The 22330-nt window shown below is 34.1% G+C and overlaps 5 protein-coding genes across 5 annotated transcripts; 4 read left to right on the top strand and 1 right to left on the bottom strand.

The window, feature by feature from the left end:
- Positions 1-596: 596 nt before the first annotated feature.
- On the top strand, positions 597-6835 carry Tsp_05839 (conserved hypothetical protein; the record flags this gene model as incomplete). Its single annotated transcript, XM_003380083.1, has 17 exons — positions 597-693; positions 1305-1373; positions 1487-1659; positions 1721-1752; positions 1912-2428; positions 3469-3537; positions 3920-4611; positions 4673-4932; positions 4973-5206; positions 5285-5387; positions 5481-5555; positions 5615-5701; positions 5806-5962; positions 6035-6203; positions 6242-6386; positions 6475-6630; positions 6737-6835. Coding segments are annotated over 17 exons (3134 nt in total), but the record flags the coding sequence as incomplete, so codon positions are not given.
- A 479-nt stretch (positions 6836-7314) lies between these two features.
- Tsp_05840 (GDP-fucose protein O-fucosyltransferase 1) lies at positions 7315-11197 on the bottom strand. Its single transcript, XM_003380082.1, has 10 exons — positions 11111-11197; positions 10938-11044; positions 10788-10882; positions 8728-8835; positions 8558-8667; positions 8365-8488; positions 8142-8307; positions 7878-8073; positions 7580-7816; positions 7315-7506 (listed from the first exon to the last, which is right to left on the bottom strand). Exons 1-10 carry the CDS (start codon positions 11195-11197, stop codon positions 7315-7317), a joined length of 1422 nt encoding a protein of 473 aa, XP_003380130.1.
- A 478-nt stretch (positions 11198-11675) lies between these two features.
- On the top strand, positions 11676-17399 carry Tsp_05841 (Rab GTPase-activating protein 1). Its single transcript, XM_003380081.1, has 24 exons — positions 11676-11751; positions 12730-12822; positions 12971-13023; positions 13089-13234; positions 13297-13474; positions 13548-13685; positions 13744-13877; positions 13952-14018; positions 14086-14185; positions 14250-14416; positions 14663-14819; positions 14869-15113; positions 15180-15293; positions 15361-15446; positions 15513-15657; positions 15699-15809; positions 15904-15945; positions 16017-16145; positions 16206-16298; positions 16362-16472; positions 16539-16643; positions 16725-16808; positions 16877-16948; positions 17019-17399. The coding sequence occupies exons 1-24, from the start codon at positions 11676-11678 to the stop codon at positions 17397-17399; spliced, it is 3027 nt and encodes a 1008-aa protein (XP_003380129.1).
- Positions 17400-18507: 1108 nt separating this feature from the next.
- On the top strand, positions 18508-20754 carry Tsp_05842 (conserved hypothetical protein). Its single transcript, XM_003380080.1, has 3 exons — positions 18508-18515; positions 19338-20409; positions 20539-20754. The coding sequence occupies exons 1-3, from the start codon at positions 18508-18510 to the stop codon at positions 20752-20754; spliced, it is 1296 nt and encodes a 431-aa protein (XP_003380128.1).
- Positions 20755-20967: 213 nt separating this feature from the next.
- Positions 20968-22308, top strand: Tsp_05843 (hypothetical protein). Its single transcript, XM_003380079.1, has 5 exons — positions 20968-20977; positions 21546-21627; positions 21703-21808; positions 21960-22091; positions 22183-22308. The coding sequence occupies exons 1-5, from the start codon at positions 20968-20970 to the stop codon at positions 22306-22308; spliced, it is 456 nt and encodes a 151-aa protein (XP_003380127.1).
- The last annotated feature ends 22 nt before the right edge of the window (positions 22309-22330 follow it).

Below are 22330 nucleotides of genomic sequence, written 5' to 3'. Positions count from 1 at the left end.
GCGTAAAGGCATTATTATCACATCAAAAGGTAAGTCATATATATAAATAGTGTTACAGTCTGTGCTTGTTTAATTCATTTTCATTGCATAACGTTACACAACATCTTCTTAAAACTTATGATTTTTATGTCTTTATTATTTGCATTATGCAACATCAGAAATTTTTTAAGTTTTGGTAAATTGAATTAGGGGTAAATTTTATCAGTGTTATTTTTATAACAAGTCATATTTAATATAATTTTTATGCTAATATCTTGGGGGGGTTTTGTATTTTTGTGTGTAATTTGTCAAGCATGTTACTTGAAGTTTATTATTCTCTAGACTGCATTTTTCTTAATCGTTATATGATGCTAAATATATCAGGGGATGAATTGTATTTCAATGAAATTATGACAGTTGAAATTTATTTTTTCTTGAAAATTGTCAGTTGGCTGACGGCAAAATGTCAATTCTGAATTTGATGCATTTTCCTATTTAATGTAATGCAAAGATGTGAATATGATGATTTCCGTGTAATTTTTTTTGCTAGAAAGTAATATGACTGTTTAATACTGAAGATTCATTTACATTTCCCGATATAGATGAAAAATTTTAAGATTTTTCCGAAATTTCCATTCGACGTTTGATGTACAAAATGTCACCGGCCAATAAATCGAAACAGAAAGCAACAGCCGCACAAGATGACATGTTGAAGTAATTGTTTTTAAATTTTTTTATTATTCTATTTTAAATGCAATATTGAATGTCATTTGAAGAGTTGATATTTTGTATACGATTTAAGAATAGATTTTAAAAAAAATATGAAATTTGGACTGTTTTGAAATTTAAAAGAAATACAGTATGATTTCAATTGTATAAATAATTTTGTGTACCGGTAGTTGTTCTGTAGTAAAGTAGGGCATTTCATTTTCTCTGGTATAAAAGTATCGCATTTCGTCGTAAGTAAGATTTATAGAAAGTTCGAAGCTAATCTGTTTTAAATTTCAAAACGTTAAATACATTTTTATGTGTTAGAAATTCGCCACCAAGTGGAAATATAATTATCAGTTTTATAATGTAATGTAGAATTTCTGTTTTGTTTGCTTTTTTTTCTAATAATTTTCACGTTTTTGAAGGTTTTTTCAAATGACATAAGATTGGAGGGTGGGCTGAGTGGTAAAGTTATAATAGCAAATTGCATATCAAATTATTTTGAGGTGATTAGATAGAATTAATAACATCTAAATGACATCAGTTATTGGTAGTAGAATTGTTAACAGATTGTTTTGTTTGACTTGTTTTATGTACAATTATTTTTCTTCTAGGAAGGACGATATAGGCAATGAATTGAGGTTGCATGAAGTTTATTGTCAGGAAAAAGAAATTGATAATTTGTAAATTTGCAAAATTGAATGATCTGTGAATTGAACATTTACTATTGAATTGATGGTAAGTTATTTTGAAATGATTTTGTGAAGTGGAAAAAGTTTTGAATGAAAAATTGAAGAAAGCAACAGCAGAGTGCAGAAGAAGAAGAAGAAGAAGAAAACGAATTATGTTTACCAGCACATCGTTTGGCTGTTAGTTATTTTCAACCTGCGCTTTGCACGTCACCCAAGCGCCGCAACGATCACGACAGCCGCTTCAACGTTAGCCAGTTGGCAGCTAATAGAGGAGCAAGTAAAGAGGTGCTTAGTTTGATTGTCAGTTGCCCGTCTGAACATATATATACATTCTTCAGTGGCACGGCAGCCGTTGGGTCAACGTATATATGTATATAGATATATAAATATAAATATATATATATTTATATTGCCTTCTCTTAGCTGGAAAAGAAGCCTTGCCTATTGATTTAGAAAGTTGTTTTCAATTTCAATGCTAACTTGTTGGTTTGAATAAACAATAGAAGAATTGAAAATTAAATAAAACCAGTGGATGTCGGCGACGGACCAGCGCGGTGGCTGGGGGTCGCCGTCTCTGCTTAGGTCTGCCATTACTAATCGAAGCCATCATTTGTGGGAACCTGTAGCTGTGCAGCATCAGCTTGTCACAACTGTCCATCGCCAGTGGTTCAGTACGGTTGATTTGAGACCAGTTGCTCAACGGGCTCACTTGGCACCAGTACAGCCGGACTTGTCGGCCCTGGACGACGTACTGAAGGATGTAGGTACAATGCCACGTCGTCGAAGCGACACCTGGAGGTCGAATTTTTTGGCTAAACGTAATCAGTTTGCTCGTGAACTGGATGATAATGTTCAATCAAGAAGCTTTACCAAATCAAATCATTATCATCAACACCAATACAGTAATCACCAGAAGCAGCAAGAGCAGCAGCACCACCACCACCATCACTACCAGCAACAGCAGCAGCAACAACAACAACAACAACAACAGTGGTATCGATATCCTGAATCACAGCAGACAATTTCTACAAAAACGATCACTAATGGTGAGTGTAAAAAATATGATTTTATTTATGTGCATATTTTTTTGAAAAAATTAGCATTTGTTTTCTTCTTCTTTTTCAATTCTAATGTTAGCAGCTAACCATGTCAGCTTGTCACGCCTCGGCAATCAGTTGCGTAAGTTTTAGTGTAGCTTTGCACCTTTCTGATTGATGAACGATGTCAGGCGCGTTGTAAAGCGGAAGCAAGCTAACTTTTGCAGATAAAGAAAATAATTTCACTCATCAAATGCCATATTTTTCAGTTTTTCAAAAATCGATTCAGTGGATTTTTTGTTAATATTTCAAATGCTTTTCATGCTATTTTCAGAATAATTATCATTGATAAAAAAATTCACGTATAAAAGGTGTAATTTTTTTTCCTGTTATTTTTGAATATTAATCAGATTTTCATTTTTACATATTTGATAATTGAGAATGTACATTTTGATAAATGTATTGAAACTGGTTTATTTCGATATTTCTTTGCAAAATTGAAACGTTAATACTACTGCTTGGTTGAGAGAGTTCGCTTGCAATTAAGCTACTAAGATTAAACTTTTATCATCAATAAGCCAAATTTAACCACAAAACAGGGCAATTAGCCGCTTGCAGCTGATTATATTGGAAAAATTATCGACAACACTGCCAACAGTCTAGTGAAAGATATTTATTTTCGAGGAAAAAATTTTATTTTTACTATAATTTGTTTTTTCTTTTTTAAAATTAGCATAGCAGTTTGATTGATCCGGCGTTTTGATTTTTATATTTCTTTTTGTGTAGTAATGAATATTGAAATGTGAATGAAATAAGTTTTGATTGGCATCAATTTGAAAAAGAAAGTACTGATAGTATATAGATAAGTAACGGCATTGTANTTGAAAANTCNTTCAAATTTGCGNCTTTATCTTCAATTGAGAAGTGCTNATTTTTTTTATATNNNTNNNATTATTATTATTATTATTATTATTATTATTTATTATTATTATTATTATTAATTATTATTATTTATTATTATTAATTATTATTAATTATTATTATTGAAGCTTGCTATTGCCCAATAGGCGTCTGCAGTTTTTTCTTTCAACCCAAATGCAAACTAACGAATGGTTCACGTTGTTTTTTGAATGAATAATTTTCTTTTTTTTGTCGTCTGCATGTTTTTATTATTATTTTTTTGCATATTTTCAAATTTAAAATTGCTCCAATTGGAAGAGATTATGCTCNTATTCCATCGTGAGTAATTTTAGAAATTGAATATATTTTTTGCGTTTACTGCATGATGGGGATTGTTTTGCCGTNTTTTTCAAGTTTTAGTGTGATTAGACCAAACATCATCAACAACAACAGCAACTTCTTAGCTGCAGTATTATTTGCACATATGTATAATGTTGTTTGTTCAAATGTTTTTTTTGTTTTAAAATTGTAAATTGTTTTAAACAAGCTTTGCAATTAATTTTGAACGGTGGCAAAATAGTGGAATAAATTTTTTTTGAGGCTATTACTGGCCAAAAGCGACAACAGTGGATCGTTCATTCAGCGATCGCGACGTATATGATTACGTGGTGCAGAGGTGCGCGTCTCCGGTGTTGGATGGTGATCGATTCAGTACGACAGTGGAAAATGGTGGTGAACGCGGTCGAAGGTGTGAAATTCAAAAATCGTCCAGCTTGACCAGCACTGGCCTGTGGACGGATTTCAACGGCGTCGAGGATGTGTCGAGACCGTCGACGGAGCTGAGCCGCGATCGAAGCCGGCAGCCGACTTGGGAAGCTTGGAACACGGTAGTCAAGGCGATCATCGACGAATGCGACGAGAAGCCGCGTGCCACGCCCACACGTTCCATTCGACCGTTCTCTGGACCGACGCCGACAATGGTGAACAGCACCGCCACTGCCGAACGACCCGAGCCGGACTTTACCGAGCTGGATTCCATTTTGAACAATCTCGGCGTTCCTCCAACCAAGCATGGAAATAGACCCCACGGAGCCGGACAGACCGCAGCGGGAAAATCAAGCGCCGCAACGGACGAAGCGATTTTTGGTTCTCGACCGGCTAAATCAGTTGCCACACGTCCGACCAACTGGATGATCAACGGCTCAGTAGCTGAACGGATATTGCAATTTGAAAAGCGACCAACAATACCACACGACCGATCTAATATGCCTCATGTACAGCAACAGTATACGGTAATTATTATTATTGTAATGCACAAATTGTTTAGTTATTTTCAACTTAGTTTCCTTTTAGGCAACGACTGACAACAAGAACTTGAACAGCAGCAACATCAATATTAATAAATTACGGGTTTGGGATGCGACACTGCCGACGGCCGTTTTTCACAATTCTACCGTAAATAATTTCTCTTCTGCCAAATGGCTAACCGATAGCTTGAAAAGCACCGCCAATTCCTTGCCCGTTGTTCATTTGACGCTCCCACAACCCTCTTTACCGCCGGTGCTGTTGGCTTCATCTCAAAACGAACATATCCCAAGGTGTGGTGTACATATGTATATACGTGGTTGTTGTTTTTTATATAGCATTTTTTAGATTTTATTTCCCATGCGGTAAACCCTCGGATCCGAATGTAATTAGTGTACAGTTGAGAAAATGTGCCGAAATTTTTGTCCGACATTCAGGAAAAGCTGATTTGCATGCAATGGGCGAAGTAGCCGAAGCGTGCGGTTTGCCTTATTACGTCCGGCAGCCGTTTTACCACTGTTGCCGTTCTGCACCGGATGATGGATTTGTCAATTATTACAATTTCAAAGAATTTTGGAAACGGTATGATTTGTGATTTTTTTTTCAATAAATTCTATTTGTTCTATGTTTAATGTTTTCCTCGTTTTTTTCAAATCACAGAATATGCAAAGTTGGAAGTGATCCGGTGTATGCATTCATTCGCTTATTGAACGGCGATTCAGCAAATCACGTCATAGCTACAAACTTTTTACCAATGATTCAAGTATGTTCACTTATTTATATATTTGTTCATTTATTTGTCTGCTGTTGATTATTATTTCTTTTTTTTAAACTTTTTGTTAAATGTTTTTCATAGGATATCATAGATCATCATCCTGGACTTTCTTGTCTTCGCGAAGCGCCGACATTTCATTCATGCTATGCACAAACAGTATGTCTGTCTATTTTTGAAATTTATTTCGAATTCATTTTTTAAATTTATTATTCAAGGTAATATCGAGGATATTTTTTTCTGTCAGCCTCAGCTGGTCTGAGAAAATTACAGCTACTGAATTGAGACGAGCAAATTTCCTTTCTGTAAGTGCTTTTTTTGTTTTAATTTTTATGCTCGGTTAGCGAAAATAATTTTTTTTGTATAATGTAATCTTATGTTATATTATGTTATGTTTAATCTGATTAAGACACTTTGGCGTCTGAGAGAAGAAGAAGATATAAACAAAGTGACGGATTATTTTTCCTATGAACACTTCTACGTCATTTATTGTATGTTTTGGAAATTGGACGATGATCACGACATGCTCATTGATAAAACGGATCTAGAGCGATATTCAGATTATGGTGAGCGAGTTCAATTTTTGGTTCATTTTATTTTTGAAATTGAAAAATTGTAAACAGCTTTTCCATTTTGAGCTTTAAACAGAAGAATCATTGATCGAATATTTTCTACTGCCGTGAATTGCAATATGACAAGCAACGTTCAACAAATGACTTACGTGGAATTTGTGTGGTTTTTAATTGCAGAAGTGGACAAACAACATCCGAAGAGGTATGCGATGTATTGTAACCAAGCGAAGGGAAGGTATTTTATTTTTAATGATTTGATTCTTTGATTTTTAGTATCGAATATTGGTTTCGTTGCATGGATTTAGACGGCGATGGTTATTTGTCCATGTACGAGTTGCATTATTTCTACGAAGAACAGGTGGAGAGGATGACTGAATACGGTCTGGCGGCGGTTCCTTTCACTGATCTCATCTGTCAGGTGAGATGCGGATGTGCATATATATTTCACTTTCAAACTTGTATTTTATTATTAATTTCGCAATTTCATTTTACTTTTATTTTTAAAGATTTTCGACGCCGTCAAGCCGGCTCATCCAGATAAAATATCGTTGAGTGATCTGAAACGATGCCGTATGTCAGCGTTCTTTTTCGATACATTCTTCAACGTTAGAAAGTTTCTCACGCACGAAGATCCTGATTCTAGCCGCCATCTATATGATGAGGTAAACACGGTGCATCAGTTGTTTTATGCATTTATTTATATAATATTTTCATCGTTGACGGTTTTTCTTCGGTTATTTCATTCATTCTGTTGTATTGCTTTTCAAGTTTGAAGACGCAGCCAACGAATGGGATCGATTCGCAGCAATTCAGTACAAAAATTTGCTGGACGTTGAACTTCAACAAGAAGAAGAGACGGAAATGTAGTAAAATTACAATAATTTGAAAAATTAATACAAAAATGCGCAGGTGATTCTCCTCGTTTCAGCTATTGCGATTCAGACGAAGATTTGGAACGAAATTGCAATGCCACTTTGACAAGCTTAACACTTGCTTAACTGTTTCATGGTTGGTCGACTTTTCAAAATGGAAAACAGTATATTCTTTTTCTTATTCAACTGTATATACTGTTGCAGACTTGAACATACTGTTCTTTTGGAACAAATAAAAAAAATCCACAATTCTAAGTACCATCCATACACAAATTGCCTTGATAAACGTCATTCAACTGAATATTGCGCTTTTAATCATAGTCGAAATATATGTTAATTTATTATTTATACTTTCTTCTTTGAAAAGTCTTTCTTTCAGAATGAATATGAATCAATCGCACACACATTGTCATTTTGTGCAACAGAAGCATTACAGAGTATAGTAACAAATATTTTTAAAGCTTCACTCGGTTCTCATAGCTCGCTGTGCTGTTTCGTTTCGGTATTGTTGAAACCCCAGAATTCTGTCGGTAAGCCTTGCAGATCACGTTGACGCTTAACCATTGCAGTAAATGAAGAAAGGCAGTTGCAAATTAATAGTTTCGATTTGGCTAAAATTGCCAAACTGATCTGGGCATGATCTGGATATCGTCGAACTACCGTATACTATATTCAAGAAGAGCGTGTAAATTTTACAGAAAGCCGTACGATTCAAATGAAGAAAGAAAAATCACCTTACCCCTTGCTTTTTAGGCAACATTTGTGTGAATTGATTGATCATGTGATCATATTCAGAAGCAACAAACAGCACTTTCAGACCCGTACGAGCAATTGCCTCTTTCACCTGGGATAAGATTAATTCTTCAGAAGGAAGGCACAGCTCCATTGTCATGATGCCGTGTTCGAAATGTTTTCCCAAACACTGTGAAGAACAGAACAGATGCCACTTTGGTTTGATATACTGACAGACATTAGGCTAAAAATGGCTAAATTTCGAAAGCAGCAAAAAAAAAAAGAAAACCCTATAAATTATTTACCCAATCTTTGTTGTTGCGCAAGTGCACACCCAAGAAAGGCTGTCCTCGAAGATTTTCACTGATAAAAGCGTCAGCCTTGTCTTGTACGTATGGTGACCAAACTAAATATTTTTGTAAAGCGTGATCTTCTGGATTCGAAGGAAAAGAACCGGGAGGACCTTTGAAAGCTAATACAGGATAACTTTCGGCAGGATATCTTCAGAAGTATTAGAAAAGTAACTTATTAAATAAATAAATCTTTATTATTTAACCTCTTGGACCTACCGTTCTAACCACAGATCCCAGTGAGTTCTCTCTGTTGATAAACCATTTTTGCTGTATATTTCATAGGAGGCAAAATCAACATTGTATAAATCCCAGAAAACTTGGAATGGATTTCCATATTTCATGTCACATCCGTTCGAGTGACTGCCTTCATAATAACAAAATCCTGAAAAATCTCATTGAATACATTTAACACTGGCAATAATGGAATTAAAGCGCCTACCAATTCGACGATTCATCGGCCAAATAATCGGAGCCACATCTCGAATGAACTGACTCATTTCTATTGCTCGATGATACTTTAGCAAATGTTTCAACTGGAAATAGTCAGTGAAGCGAATCATTTTCTTAAAATTGGAATAAAATGTTCTTAGAACTTTATTATCATCATTATACAAAGTGGACAATAAAATTACCGTTTTCCCAGAGTCGTATTCTATGAATGGAGGAAGAACAAGTGTACGATTGATGTGTTTAGCGAAACTTAACGTCCCAAGAAATTGTTCCACCTGATTGCCAAAACGACCTAAAACGTTTCATTTGTGTCAGGAAAAAAGGTAATAAACGGAAAGGTTTATTTATTTACCCATGCATGGACAGTAAACCAAATAGCCGTTGCTATCTACTACCTCTTTCTGATGGCCCGCAACTGTGATGAAAAGTGAGAAAAGAACTATTCCAATCCCCATGTTTTCTGAAACAAATGTCAAAGAAATAAGATGAGAGCATTTTTAATTTACAGGATGATTGTAAACGAAATATGCTACTACATTATTCGTAAGTCATAACATATTCATTCGATTTATTGTCACACAGTACTGGAAATCATGAACAATAATGGTAAGTAACATTCAGCTCAATAATGGTGAAAAGCAGGTATTACCTGTGATCGTGTGATTTGGAAATGCTATGCTCGTTCTTCTGATTGCGCTTCCCTCTTTCTCTTTTCGTCATAGACAAACAGAAATTAGGGATGGTCGACAAAAATTAAAACTTCCATGCCTATTATCAAACGTGAAAGCCAGTCTGACTTGCCGTTCAAAGCATTCGTCGACGACTCATTCAGAAGCAGTAACCACTGTCTGGCGATAAGGAATAATGTAGCAAGGTTTCGACATCCGTAGTGCGTTCGATGGTGTGGGAAATGTCTGAACCCAAGTGATGAAGAAAGAAAATCAAAATATCCATATATTCATGTCTGAGCATGGATCTAATTGACGCGCAGAGGGTAGTATAATCGAAAGAACCACCATGCTATTTCCAAATCAGCCAATCACAGGTAACGCTTACTTTTCAATATTAATTAGCTGAACGTGGTTCGGTTCGTAATTTCTTGGTCAGTGTAGAACTTTTTCAATCAGAAATAGCATAACGAAAACCATGCAAATTTTGAAAAGATAATAAATAATATACAAAAAAATCAATAACAACAACCAAATACTACTAGAGAATGCATTTTTAATAAATAAGTAACCTTCGAAAGGCCTTACTTAAAACTATTTGTATGCGCATACGGTATAATAAAATTTTGACAATCAAGTTTATATCAGTATAATTAACAATATTTGAAATGTTTGCTTATCACGATGTTTTGATTGGTTGATCGCGTTTGACTTTAGCCCATCCCAGCGTCCTACTTTTACCATTCTGCTGTAAGCGTTATGCAACTGATATATGCAACGTCGTATATATTAAGCAGAAATTTATTTTTTATTAAAAATAAGTAGTGCAAAAAGGTATGTATGACTTGTGTGTGGGAGGTAACATTCTTCTGTGAATGTTTTATTACCGCTATGATATTGTTCATTTTGATAATTCAAATTGGAGTTTTCGGTTTTCTTTTCATGAAAAGCAATTTTTAGTTTATATTAATGCACTACCCGTGAAGACATTAATGTTCATCATTGGCAGATCGCCTCAAAGATGAACACCTGACAAAAGATGATGAAACTACGAGAATGAACGTTACGTGCTGCTAATCAAAGTCAACCATCAAAAGCAACATCGTATCAGGTAAGTCAGTGTCATTTCTATATGCGAGTAATGGATAAGTTTTGAAAAAAATTTTTCTCGTAAAAATATTTAAAATTGAGTAAACAAACATTTATGTGTAAGATTGGCATGAGCGGTCGATGTTTTAAATAAATCAAATATGCGATAGACGTTGAAGAAGGAAAATGAACATTGTTTGCTATTTGCTAGTTTGCTGTACTGATATGTGCATGTGCGTGTGTGCTCGATTTAAACATAAGAAACAATGTATAAATGTGATTTTTATTTAATTTTTCGTGGAAAGGAAGAATCTGTTTCTTGGCCCATTGATCATTGATTCTTCTCTGGCGTTGGTTGCTGCGCTCTTGGACAATTTTTATCCTTCTGTTCAATTCAGATATATTTTTGAGTGAAAATAATTTATTTTCTGGTAAAACAATTTTGAAATATTAAAAGCAGTGTCAATAAGTCAAGAAAGTGCACAGAGCTTGTTAGTGCAGGTTTAATAATTTACAAAATGGCAAACATTATTATCAAAACGGCCAACAACACCAACAAGGCAACAATGATGTACGTTTGAAGTTTATCTGAAACGTGAGAAAAGCGAATTTAAAAATACATAATCGTCAGGAAAACGCATCGAAGCTTCTTTACCAGCAGACATGTGCATCACTTTTCCCATTTTGTTCATCACCGTGGCCATTTTCGCCTGCGTACTGTCCAAGTCGGCATTCAAATCATCAAGCATTCTCAAATACAATGACGGATTATTTTCTCTTCTCACCAAAAAAAGGGGAAATTTACATCGACTGCTCTTCAATTTCGAATCCAATCTGTGCACTCATGTCACGCAAAACGCGTACGTTGGCTCCGATCTTTTCTAAATTTTCATCTTGTGATTTAATAATTAGCTGAAATGAATGTATGCAAAAAAAATCCATCCAGTTGGATAACCAAAAGAAAAAAGAACCGCAAACCTCTTGTTGCTCAATTGTACGGCTAGCAAATGATGTAGACGGTTCTGTATCAAGTTTGACATATTTGTATGATTTTGAGCTTGTCATTGTTCAACTCGAAGGCACTGAATAGGGCTTGATTATATAAAATCTATTTCTAAAATTTGAAAAGGATATCAAGCGCTAAGAGATTCTGTTTTCAGCTAATCAAAAAACCAATCTTCATCATTTCAACGACAAAAAAACTTTAAAAATAATTAAACAATAAGGGGAAAAACAGTAATTGAAAAATCAAATTAACTTCCTTGATTACAAGTGTGTTTACTTCATTTACAAATTGCATTAAACGGTGAATGATTTCTGCAGATGAATATGCAAGGTAAATACGAAAAAAAATTTTTTATTTTCAAACATACGTAATATACAGAAAACAGATTTCATGAAAAAAATTAGTTTTAAAAAATAATGATTAAATGTTCAAATAATGAGTTTATGTGAATGTCATTTAAATAAACTTTTAATAACAGTTGAAAAGTAACTTACATATAAAAAATTAGACAATTATATAAAGGTATATTGTGTTAAAATGTTGTTAATTGTTACAAATACAAAAAAGTCTACTACAACATTGTCGATTAGACATACGGTAAAAGTAAATGCAGGTAAATGAAATTGCGTAATTAAATGTCGAGAAAAAATTTTTTTTATAAAATGCAAACATTATCTGACATTCAGAAATTAAAAATAATTCAAGTTTAAACTAGTACTAGACTGAATTATGTAAAAGGGATATTTTTTTAATTTAAATTTGATCCTGCATTTTCTAACACGGTATTCATGGCATGCTGACATTGATTTTTGATCAACTGAGTGCCTTCCAAAAAAAATCACTGTAGGTAAAAAATTTTTTAATTATTTAATTGTTTTTAATTCACTTGTATTGATAAAATGATCTTTGCAGTTTTATTTAAAATTGTTCTGTATTGAATATGTGTAGAAGTCGCCGTTTAAGCTTCTCGAATTAAGTGATTTTAGTTAATAATTTGGTGGGCATTGTTTTTTGTGTTTCATTGTTAATTTATTTATTTATAAGTTCTGCATTCCAGGATTTTAATTATAATTATATATAAATATAATTTTAATTTTATAAATTTTATATATAAATATAATTATAATTTTAAATGATTAGTAAAAAGTTTTTCATAATTACTTTTGTACAAGGAAATGTTTCATAAATTCAAGGCAACTAAATTTTATGAAGTAAATTTTTTTTGTTTTTTTATTTTACTAGCTGTTTTGCAGCATTATTTTCTATCAGTTTTGCTAAATAATTATTTTTCTAAATTGATTGATAGATTGATTTACGCTGATATCGATATCAAATGATTAATTGATGTGTAAGAATGACAATGACTGTACAGATTGACTGGATAAAAACCATCGTATTTATATTGTTAGAAAATGTTTCTTGTTTTGTTAAGATAAGAAGATTTATGTTCTACTTAATCTTAATCTCAATCTGAATTTTATTCTTATAAATTGCAAAAGAATTTGCAAGTCATTTTGCATGTATGTACACTTTTGAAATATAATAATGAATAAATAAATTCTTTAAAATATAATTTATGTTGAAATTACAGTGTGTGTTGAAGTAAATCATGTTTTCAGGCTGCGCCTTTATGATCTAAATTGTCTGGTATTCGAGGCTGTTTTTAATGGACTCAGTTGGTATGGTAAATTTTATAATGTAAAAATATTTTATTTAAGTTTTTTTTACATTAGTAAGAAGCTGTGAAGCATGAAAATTTAAAGCTTTTCAATTTATTAATTTGAATTGAAATGATCATTTATATTTCATTTATATTTTAATTGTATTATTAGCTGTGTCATCAGGCAATTTCAATGAACAAAATCATCAGGAATTCAAAGAAACTGTAAGTGAATAATAATAATTGTATTGAAAGAATAATTGCGTGCATTTAATATTTTGTTTGTTCAGCTCACTTATTATGGATGCTCAAATATAGTTGAACCGAAAAATGAATTTCTGATCCGCGAAATAGTGCGACTACTTGGCGCCAAAGATGACTTACAAGCACAGGTTGTGACCGTACGCATGCCGAGCACTTGCCAGCAATCTGTTCAGTAAATTTGTTTACTTTATAGTTGTTATTTATTTCAGAAATTTTTTTATTTGTTTGTTTTAGGTTTTTTGATAATGATGGAAATTTGGTTGATGATTTTCCGGTTTGTCGGATTTTATTTTGCACCAAAATGTCGGAACAGAAACGCTGTTTTTTGGCTTTTACGTTTCGTTCGCCAACGTCAGTTGTTGACGAATCATCGGATCAGTGCCACGTTTTGTGCGCACCTGATAGGGCAACTGTAAGCTTATTATTACTATTATTATTTTGTTGTTGTTGTTTTCCTGGTAATGATATTATTTTTCAAAGGTTAGATTGAACGTGTTATGGGAGAATTTGCGAGAATTTTTGACAACGCGAACAACGGTGCATCTCCTCATTTGAATACATTTGTTGCCGGCAATTGCAGTGGAGTATTATCTTTTGAATTGGAAGGTCATTTAAATATTATGGTATGTTGTTGTTGGTGTTTTAAATTGAATTGAAGTCAGTTTTTAATATTCAAATCAGGAAAGGGATGACAAAGGACAGTTGGTGCCATCTCCGCAGGAGAAAACTTGCTTCAAGCTTCGACGTGGACGTGAAAAGCACATCTCTTTGTTGATAAACCAAGTTTCTGGACCTTATCGTCTAGTAGTGAAGAAGTGATCCAATTTGCTGATGCAACAAACAAACAAACAAGCTTGCAGTTTAATGTCCAATTATTACTGTGTTTCAGGTGTTTTGGATTGCTGCTGGCTGCGGGAAGGAACGTCAAGCATGTGGATATGCAGCTTCTTGACGTTGTAAATATTTCCGAATTATAATTTTTGTTTTTTCAAAATATAAAATTTAATTAATTAACTTTTCAAGCAATCGATGCGAACGAAAGAAAATGGTGGTTATTTAATCAGTGCAGTTTGGGATCCTTTGTCTCCACATTTTGATGTTCTCAACACTGAAACACCTCGAGGTATTTTGAAAAGAAAATTAATTAATTAATTAATTAATTAACTGACTAATTAGATTCTTTTCAGAAACCAGGGTTTATATGACTGTTGCCACGGATATTGTTTTCTGTACAATTCCAGAACCGTTGCGTTTTGTTGTCGATTGTCGTGTGAGAATTTTCGACGAAAACGAACGATTTTGGTCTTGGAAACATCGGGATGTTTGTGAGAGGTATTATTTGAAAGTTCGACTGGTAAGTATGCAATTGGAATTTTTTATTCAGTAATTTATATGTTTATTCAGTTGCACCATTTTGCATCGAAACTGATACTCTCGTTTTTTTTGTAATATGAAACTCAAGTACAGTTATATATAACAACAATGAATATGTAGCGTTTGGTGATAGAGTAAATATTTGTTGTGAGGATGAAATTTAATTTTTACAAAATTTGAATAATTAAAAAAAACTGAATTATAAATCTGTTATTGTCGTGTTCAGTGTCCGAACGGCAATGAAGCAGTGGCATTAGATCCGCAAGATATTTGTTTCGAATCATATTCACAGAGGCAACGTCTGCTTTCACCGTCGTCGGTTCGACGCTGTTCCAAAGGGATGTTGTCCAATTTGATCGCTCCACACGACGAAAATGAATCCGGTAAATTTTAATAACTTCAGTATTGAATTTTATAATTCAATTGCAACAGATAGTGATGAACCGTTGTTGAGCGGTTCGGGTGAAGTGAAACAAGAATACAGTGCGGCTGTCCTTGCTGAATGGAATCAATGCTTGACATTGTGGAAAGAAGATCTGAACCAACGGCCGGATCAGTTGACGCAGTTGATCTGCGACGGGGTTCCTGATCCACTTCGTGGTGAAGTTTGGCAAATGCTTGCCGGCTGTTTCCAACAGCCTGAACTGTCGGAATCTTACCCGCAATTGTTAACAAAAGTCAATCGAATTGATTATATTTCATTATTAATTTTTTTAAAAAAGAAATACATATATCTTTTCTAGGAATGTCCCAATGAACAAGTGATTGTGAGAGATATTCACAGAACTTTTCCAGCGCATGATTACTTCAAACAAGTTGGTGGCTTGGGACAAGATGCACTGTACAAAATTAGCAAAGTGAGAAATTCAATTGCTTTATCATTTTTTTTGTTTCAATCGAATGAAAAATTTTCAAATTTTTTAGGCTTATGCTGTCTACGATGAAGAAGTCGGCTATTGTCAAGGCTTGTCATTTCTTGCCGCTTCACTTCTGTTGCATGTATGCAATTTGTTATTATATAATTTTTTCAAACAACAAAATTGAAGAGAATGTCAATTTGGTGTAAAATATTTCAGATGTCCGAAGCGGAGGCGTTTTGCGTACTGGTGCGCATCATGTATCACTACCGTCTGCGCGACTTGTTTAAGCAAGGATTTGAGACGCTCCATCTGCGCTTCTATCAGCTTACTCGGCTTATGCAAGTGCGTTGTTGCGGAAAAGGTTTGCTGTGTTTTGTTTCAATCTACTATGCAAAATTTTAGGACTATTTGCCTGATTTGAGCGAGCATTTTCAAGAAATTCACATCGAAACCCACATGTTCGCTTCGCAGTGGTTTCTCACTTTATTCACTGCCAAATTTCCCCTGTCCATGGTATTTCATATAATTGATTTATTTCTGTTGGAGGTAGAGAATTTTCAGCAAATTGATTTCAGTTTATTTACTATTTTTAAAATGTTTATTACAGGGTATGAATACAATTTTTCACATTGCCCTGGCCTTGCTGAAAGTAAGTTTCTTTGTAGTAGCTCTGAAGTGATGAATTTGTTGTATTTTTTTTAATATTCTTTCTTTTTCGAGGCTTCTAAGAAAGAACTGCTATCGTTGGACTTTGAAGGTGCATTGAAATATTTTCGTGTAGCGCTTCCTCGAAAATATCGAACCGAGGCTACTGCCAAGGAATTAGTGCAGAGTGCGGTGAAATTGCGGGTGATTTTTTTATTCTAAAAAAAGGAATTATCCTGCTTATGCTTGATTTCATTTTTGAAGGTGAGTGTGGACAAAGTGACCGAATATGAGGAAGATTTTTTGGAACTGAAACGTCAAGAAGCGGAAATGGAAAATCCACTCGAACATTATCAAGTCAGCTAGCAGTGGGATTGGAAATTATGCATATAAAATTGATTGTGAATATTTATTTGTTAGAAGGAGAATATGAAATTGTTGGCTGACGTGATGCGATTGGAACGTGAGAACGAAGATTTAGCTACAAAATTGGTTACAAGTAAAGTGAATTTGAGAAAAAATTTAGATGCGGTAAATCATGGGAAATAATATTAGTATTATTTGATTATTATTTGACTGTTTTTCTTTTTTTTTCAGGCTGAAGAGAATATTGAATCGTTGCAAGTGCAGTTGGAAAAGATGACTCGTCTTTGCAAAGATTTGCAAGAGGACAATCGTAATCAGCAAGAGGAAAGGAAGCGCGTGAGTTTGCAATTAATTTGTTTAATTAAATTTTATAATTCAACAATGTGGAAATGTGGAAATTTTTTCAAAAAATTTCAGATTCAAGAAATGTGCCATCGAGAATTTGCAAGATTGGAAGAAGAGAATCGTCGTGCTCAAAACATCATCTACGATTACAAGCAGGTCCGAATATATATATATATGTTACAATTAATCAATCGAATCATTTATTAACAATTGTTTGAATTTAGATTTGCTCAGATTTGAGTAAGAGGTTAGAACGTTTGCAGAAAGTTCATACTGACGTTACTCGACAATATTCAGTGAGAGATTGATTTAATTTGAAATTAATTAATTGATAAATTACAAATTGATCAATGATTATTGTTAAAGGATGTCACATCGGATTGTGATAATTGCAGTCCAAGGTTGGAATCTTGTCGACAGCAAGCTGAAGCAGAGTTTGAAGAAGCGATTGGAACAGGGCAGAATTTCGATTCATCCCAGCTAACACCGTCCGACGATCTGACGGATCAGGTGAATTTATTGCAGCTTGAATTGGCTCACACAAAATTGGAATTGGTACAGTGCCAGTGTCGAAATCAGGAACTGTTGCACCAGTTGAACCGTTGCTCAGCTTGCCAAGAGCAGCACAAGTCGACTTGGTTCAGCAAAACGTTGAACAGTATCAAAGAGGTGGCTTGGAGTCCGTCTGCGGCTGTGCAGAAAAAAGACAAAGAATTCACCAACGCTGCTGCTGCTGCTGCTGATTAATAATTTCGAAAGATGGTTTTTTTCCGTTTGATTTTTCTTCATATATATGTATATATATGCTGCTTATTCTTGCTTCATCTTTTTTTTCGCTTTCTTTTTTTATTGTTTTCTTCGCATTTAGCCTTCTGCGGCACCAGTGGAAAACTCTTAATCTGCTGGTCAATTTAATTGTACGTGCATAAAAGAAGGGCAATTTCCCTCGCAGTTACTACACATTCCGCAGCTATTTATCCATTTCATCCATCTATCTCCTAAATAGCCTGGACAAAAATCAGTTGCTTAAAGTAAACATTTGAAACAATTAAATTCATCAAATCAAACAATCGACCGGCACTATCTGCTCGTAGCATTTCGTCGATTATTCAGCCTGTTCGCGTTGATGTTCACTTGCTTTGTTTGCAACGGAAAACATTTTGATAATTTTCCTGTAGTGAAAGCGCAACTCACACGTGCTAGTAACAAGCATCACGTGAACGTATGCTTGTTTTGCATGCTTTATTTATTGATTTTTTTAAACATTTTCAGCTAACAAATTTGAAATTATGCAACCAAAGAAGACTCAGTTAATTCAACAAATCCATTAACGGTAACTGATAGACGTTTTGTTACTTACAGTAAACTGGTTCGTAGCAGGACAACTTGATTGTTGTTATAAATTACAAAATTGTTGCCTGGTTTTGTGGAAATTATTTCATTGAATTTATTAATATTTATTTATAAATTTGATAGCAGTTAATAAATTACCTGTGAAAAACACGAATTTGTGAATCTGTAAATATCTTCTAGACTTTTGTTTTCACGTACGGTTGATTTCGAATTATTCGACAGTTCTGTACGTGTTTGTATTGATTTTCTTAAATAATAATTTTATTTTTGATTATCTTTCAGTTTTATCATTTTTTCATAGTTATAGAGAATGTTATTTCTATTTGCATTGTAAATACAGTTGTTTTTTAACATTTTATTGAGCGTTCATTATTTGTGAATGACAAATTCATTTCTAGTTTCTAGTGTAATTTTGCACTTTCAAAAAAAAGAGAATGGCCTTTTCAGCAGCACTGCATTCATTTTAGGAAATTGTCGAAACACGTGTTGCATCATTTCCAACATGAAGGAGTAAGTGTTCATTTCTTTTGCATCCACATTCCATTAATAGGCAACAGTTAAGTGAAAAAATACTTCGTGCCGATGCTAATTTTAGTTGGAGTTTATTTGTCGTTAATTCGGTGAAAATGCATGAGCATTTGGATAGTTGAATTGCTGGAAGCGTAAATTAATTTCAAGTAAAGTAGTGGTAGTAGTTGGTTATTTAGCATAAAATCAGTTAAACGAACGAATGAATAAAGTTGCCAAGTAATTTTTGCACCATTTGTCAGTTGTTGTTGTTCGATTTGTTTCGACACGTGATGAAAATGTTTTCAAAGTTCTACAAATTTAGCATTCGATTTTTGCAAAATTTCTTAAAGCTGTCAAATTATATTCTCTCTGTTGTAATGTTTCAATGAAATTCTCTTTGACATTATGACAGATACTATATTTGCATATCATCCATGTATAGTTCTTTCTTGGTGACGTAGTTTTTCATTTGATAATGTTTAACGATTCTTTTCAGAATTTCTAGTTAGTCACATTTACGCCTGGAATATTTTCACCAGCGTCATTTAAATTCACAAATATGCTTAAAATTTATAATTAAATTTATCTGAATATTAAGTGATATGCATCTGTGAGAAGCGAATTGAAATTTCTCAAAATTGGATTGATTTTATTTCTGAAGCAACACTACTACAGTACGCAAGATGTGTAGGTGCGAATTAATTGTTAAGCCGTATTTTAAAGTCATCGATTGATTTTATTTGTATTATTATGTTTATTTACTTTAAATTTGTTTTTCTGATTCAATTCAATATTTTTCGTTGTTTATGCTTTATATTTTAGGCACTCTCGATCCTGTACTAAGCATTGGCTTAAATTTTACATTCTTGTGGTTTTGTTTGGTTCGTGTGGATGGATAACTGTGAATTCAGTTTGGGTAGAATTGCCGTTTTTGGTGAACACTCTTCCTGAAGGATGGGCTTTGCCGTCGTTTTTGGCACTTTTGGTTCAAGTGGCCATTTTGGGTCCCGCTTTGTTTTCTTTGGCGAAAAGGTACTTTGCTCATTTTCCGTTCATTCAGAAACCGGCGAAAATTATTGTCGCGTCTATCGCCGTCGATGCATTGACATCTTTGTTGTTGTCATTTTTGTGGAAAGAAACGAGCATTGTATCCGGTGTTCCACGAAGTGTGGCACTTTTGAGTTTGTTTTTCATTCACGCTTTAGTCGACTGCACCAGCAACGTTCTCTATCTCCCGTACATGTATTATTTTCATCAAAGCTTTACCAACATGTATTTTGTCGGTCTCGGCTTGAGCGGCCTTATTCCGAGTATATTGTCGTTGAGTCAAGGCTCAGGGAATGTGAACTGTATTTTCAACAGTTCAACCAACTCAACCGAGGCTGTTCCAGTGGAAGCACGCTTCAGTGTTACGGTTTTCTTTTTAATTATTTGCCTGTGGGTTTGCATTGGTTTGTGCGCGTTTTTGTTGTTGCACATTCTTCCAGATGCAACTGAAATTCAAAATCCAAACGACAAAACGTCGAAAACGTCCGCTGCTGAAACCGATTCCGCGCTGTTGTCGTCCCAAGATGCGCATCTGTCCAGATCGCAGTGCGCGATTTTGCTAGCTTTCACGACGATCGTCTGTTGCCTGATCAATGGTGTCATGCCGACCGTCCAATCCTACGCCAGCTTACCGTACGGTCAGACTGTATTTCAGATGGTGATTGTGCTTTCCAGTTTGGCAAATCCAATATGCAGTTATTTGTCGTTCGTCGTACCGGTGACATCTCTGCGCATCATGGCCTTGTTGACCAGTGTTGTTGTCATTGCTTGCTCGTATATTTTATATTTAGCCTCTCAGAGTCCATTTGGTGTTTTGAAAGAAACATTTGTCGGTTCGTTTCTATGTGTGAGTATTTTTTTTATTCATTTATTTGTTATATTATGATGAAGCAGGTAGACGATTGTAATTTGTCAGTTGTTTGTTTTGTACAGAAATTTTTAAAAATTTGATTTCCAAGTTTATCTTCTACTTTAGGTTGGTTCATTTGTAATTGCTACGGGACTTTGCTCATTTTTGAGAACAATCATTGCAAATCGTTTGCGCAAATCAGAAGTGGAATCCCGTCTGCTTTGGTGTGGTATATTTTCTCAGTTGGGATCATTCATCGGGGCGGTGGTGATGTTCCCTTTGATCAACGTGTACAACATTTTCTCCACTGCACCAGTATGTTCATCTGCGACAGTTCCGTGAAATATTTCTCTCTTTGCACGTACATTGATTGATTGATTGATAAGCGCAAACGGGGGATCTTATTTCGATTGATTTAAAATTGGGAGAAATGAAATGAATTGTGTAGATTTTTTTAAATTCATATTTATCAACATGCTGATGATATGATAAAATAAAATGTAACAAATCCATTTTTATTACCATTTGATTATTTGCTATTTTCTTTTCCGAAAAATGCGACATGGTAATTTTGCCAGAATTTATTATTATAATATTATAAAGTTTACTTTCTGTTAATTGAAAATTTAATTTTGCTTAATTTTAATTTGCTTTGCTGAAAATGCTGTACATGTATTATGTAAAGGTGCTATTATGGAAAGATCACTAGTGAAAATGTTGAAAGAATACGTGAAACGTTTCGAAGAGTGCGGATTTTTGGTTAAAAGTTCCAAAAACGGTCGTAGCTTGGGTCCTCTGGGCAGTTTGCTTCGTCAAAATCTACTAGCTCAGTGGTGGTGTTCTGTTGTTATTTTTTGAAAAGGAATTTTTCTTTTAAAAATATAATTTGAATTTTAGGCGTCATTCGATCAAAACACGCAACACGTATGACTGTCATCTTCTTTCACCGATGATAAAAAGTTCAACTGATGAAATATTTGAAAGTACGATGTTGCCTCATTGTCTCTCTGTGTGTGTTTTGCATGTGCATTATGAATTTTGCAATTTGGTAATTTCTTTTTATTTAAATTAAAATATTTTTTTCATGTCAGTGGTACTTCGAACTGGTGAACTTTTGCAGTCTCAGTTTTCAGTCCAACGGCCATATAGCGTTGTTGTTGAAACAGTTAATGTCGGATCTCCGGATGCAAAGCCATTGCTCAACTCATTGTTCGGGTAAATAGATAAATTGGAATTTGTCCAAGTAGTTTATCCTCATAATTCTGTAATACAATGTACGCTGAATTGCAGAACATCTTCATGTCTTCACTGCCATGTGTACCATTTGCCAGCTCCGAAGACTGTTGGATTAGCTTTTGATAAATGGAATCGACGTCGTTCGGCATTTTGGAAAGAAGTAATATGATAATTTTATTCCATTTCATATTTGTTGTTCAATTAATTGCACTGGTTAAATTTATACTGTTTGACGAACATTGATTACTCGATTCGATGATAAGCGAAGTTGTTCAGCAATTTACACGAGTGATTTTTTGCAAAATTTTTAGATCAGCAATTGGAGTTCTGATTTCCAAACTGCACTGTCCGTTGACAAGCGTTGTACAACCATTGGATATTGTTTGAATCTGCCAAATGATCCTACTCTGGTAAACAAAGATGCTCCTATTCCAGTGGAAACTGTAAGCTGGTTGGAAGAGGTTGGGAAAATTGTTTTTTTAATTATTACATAAAAAATTTTTTTTGTTTCACTAAATTTTCCAGATTATTTAGAATGACACTGCTTACATTCGTTGTTCGATGAACGTCGAAGCAGCACTGGCCACTTTGCTAATAAATGGTTTGACCGTGGTCGACGTCAACGATCAAAAGTCAAATTTAAATCCAGTACCATTCTAATATAGTGTTTTGTTCTATTCTC

This window comes from Trichinella spiralis, assembly GCF_000181795.1.
Source record: "Trichinella spiralis strain ISS 195 chromosome Unknown Scfld2, whole genome shotgun sequence".
NCBI lineage: Eukaryota > Metazoa > Nematoda > Enoplea > Trichinellida > Trichinellidae > Trichinella > Trichinella spiralis.
This window is presented reverse-complemented; position numbering and strand designations above follow the sequence as displayed.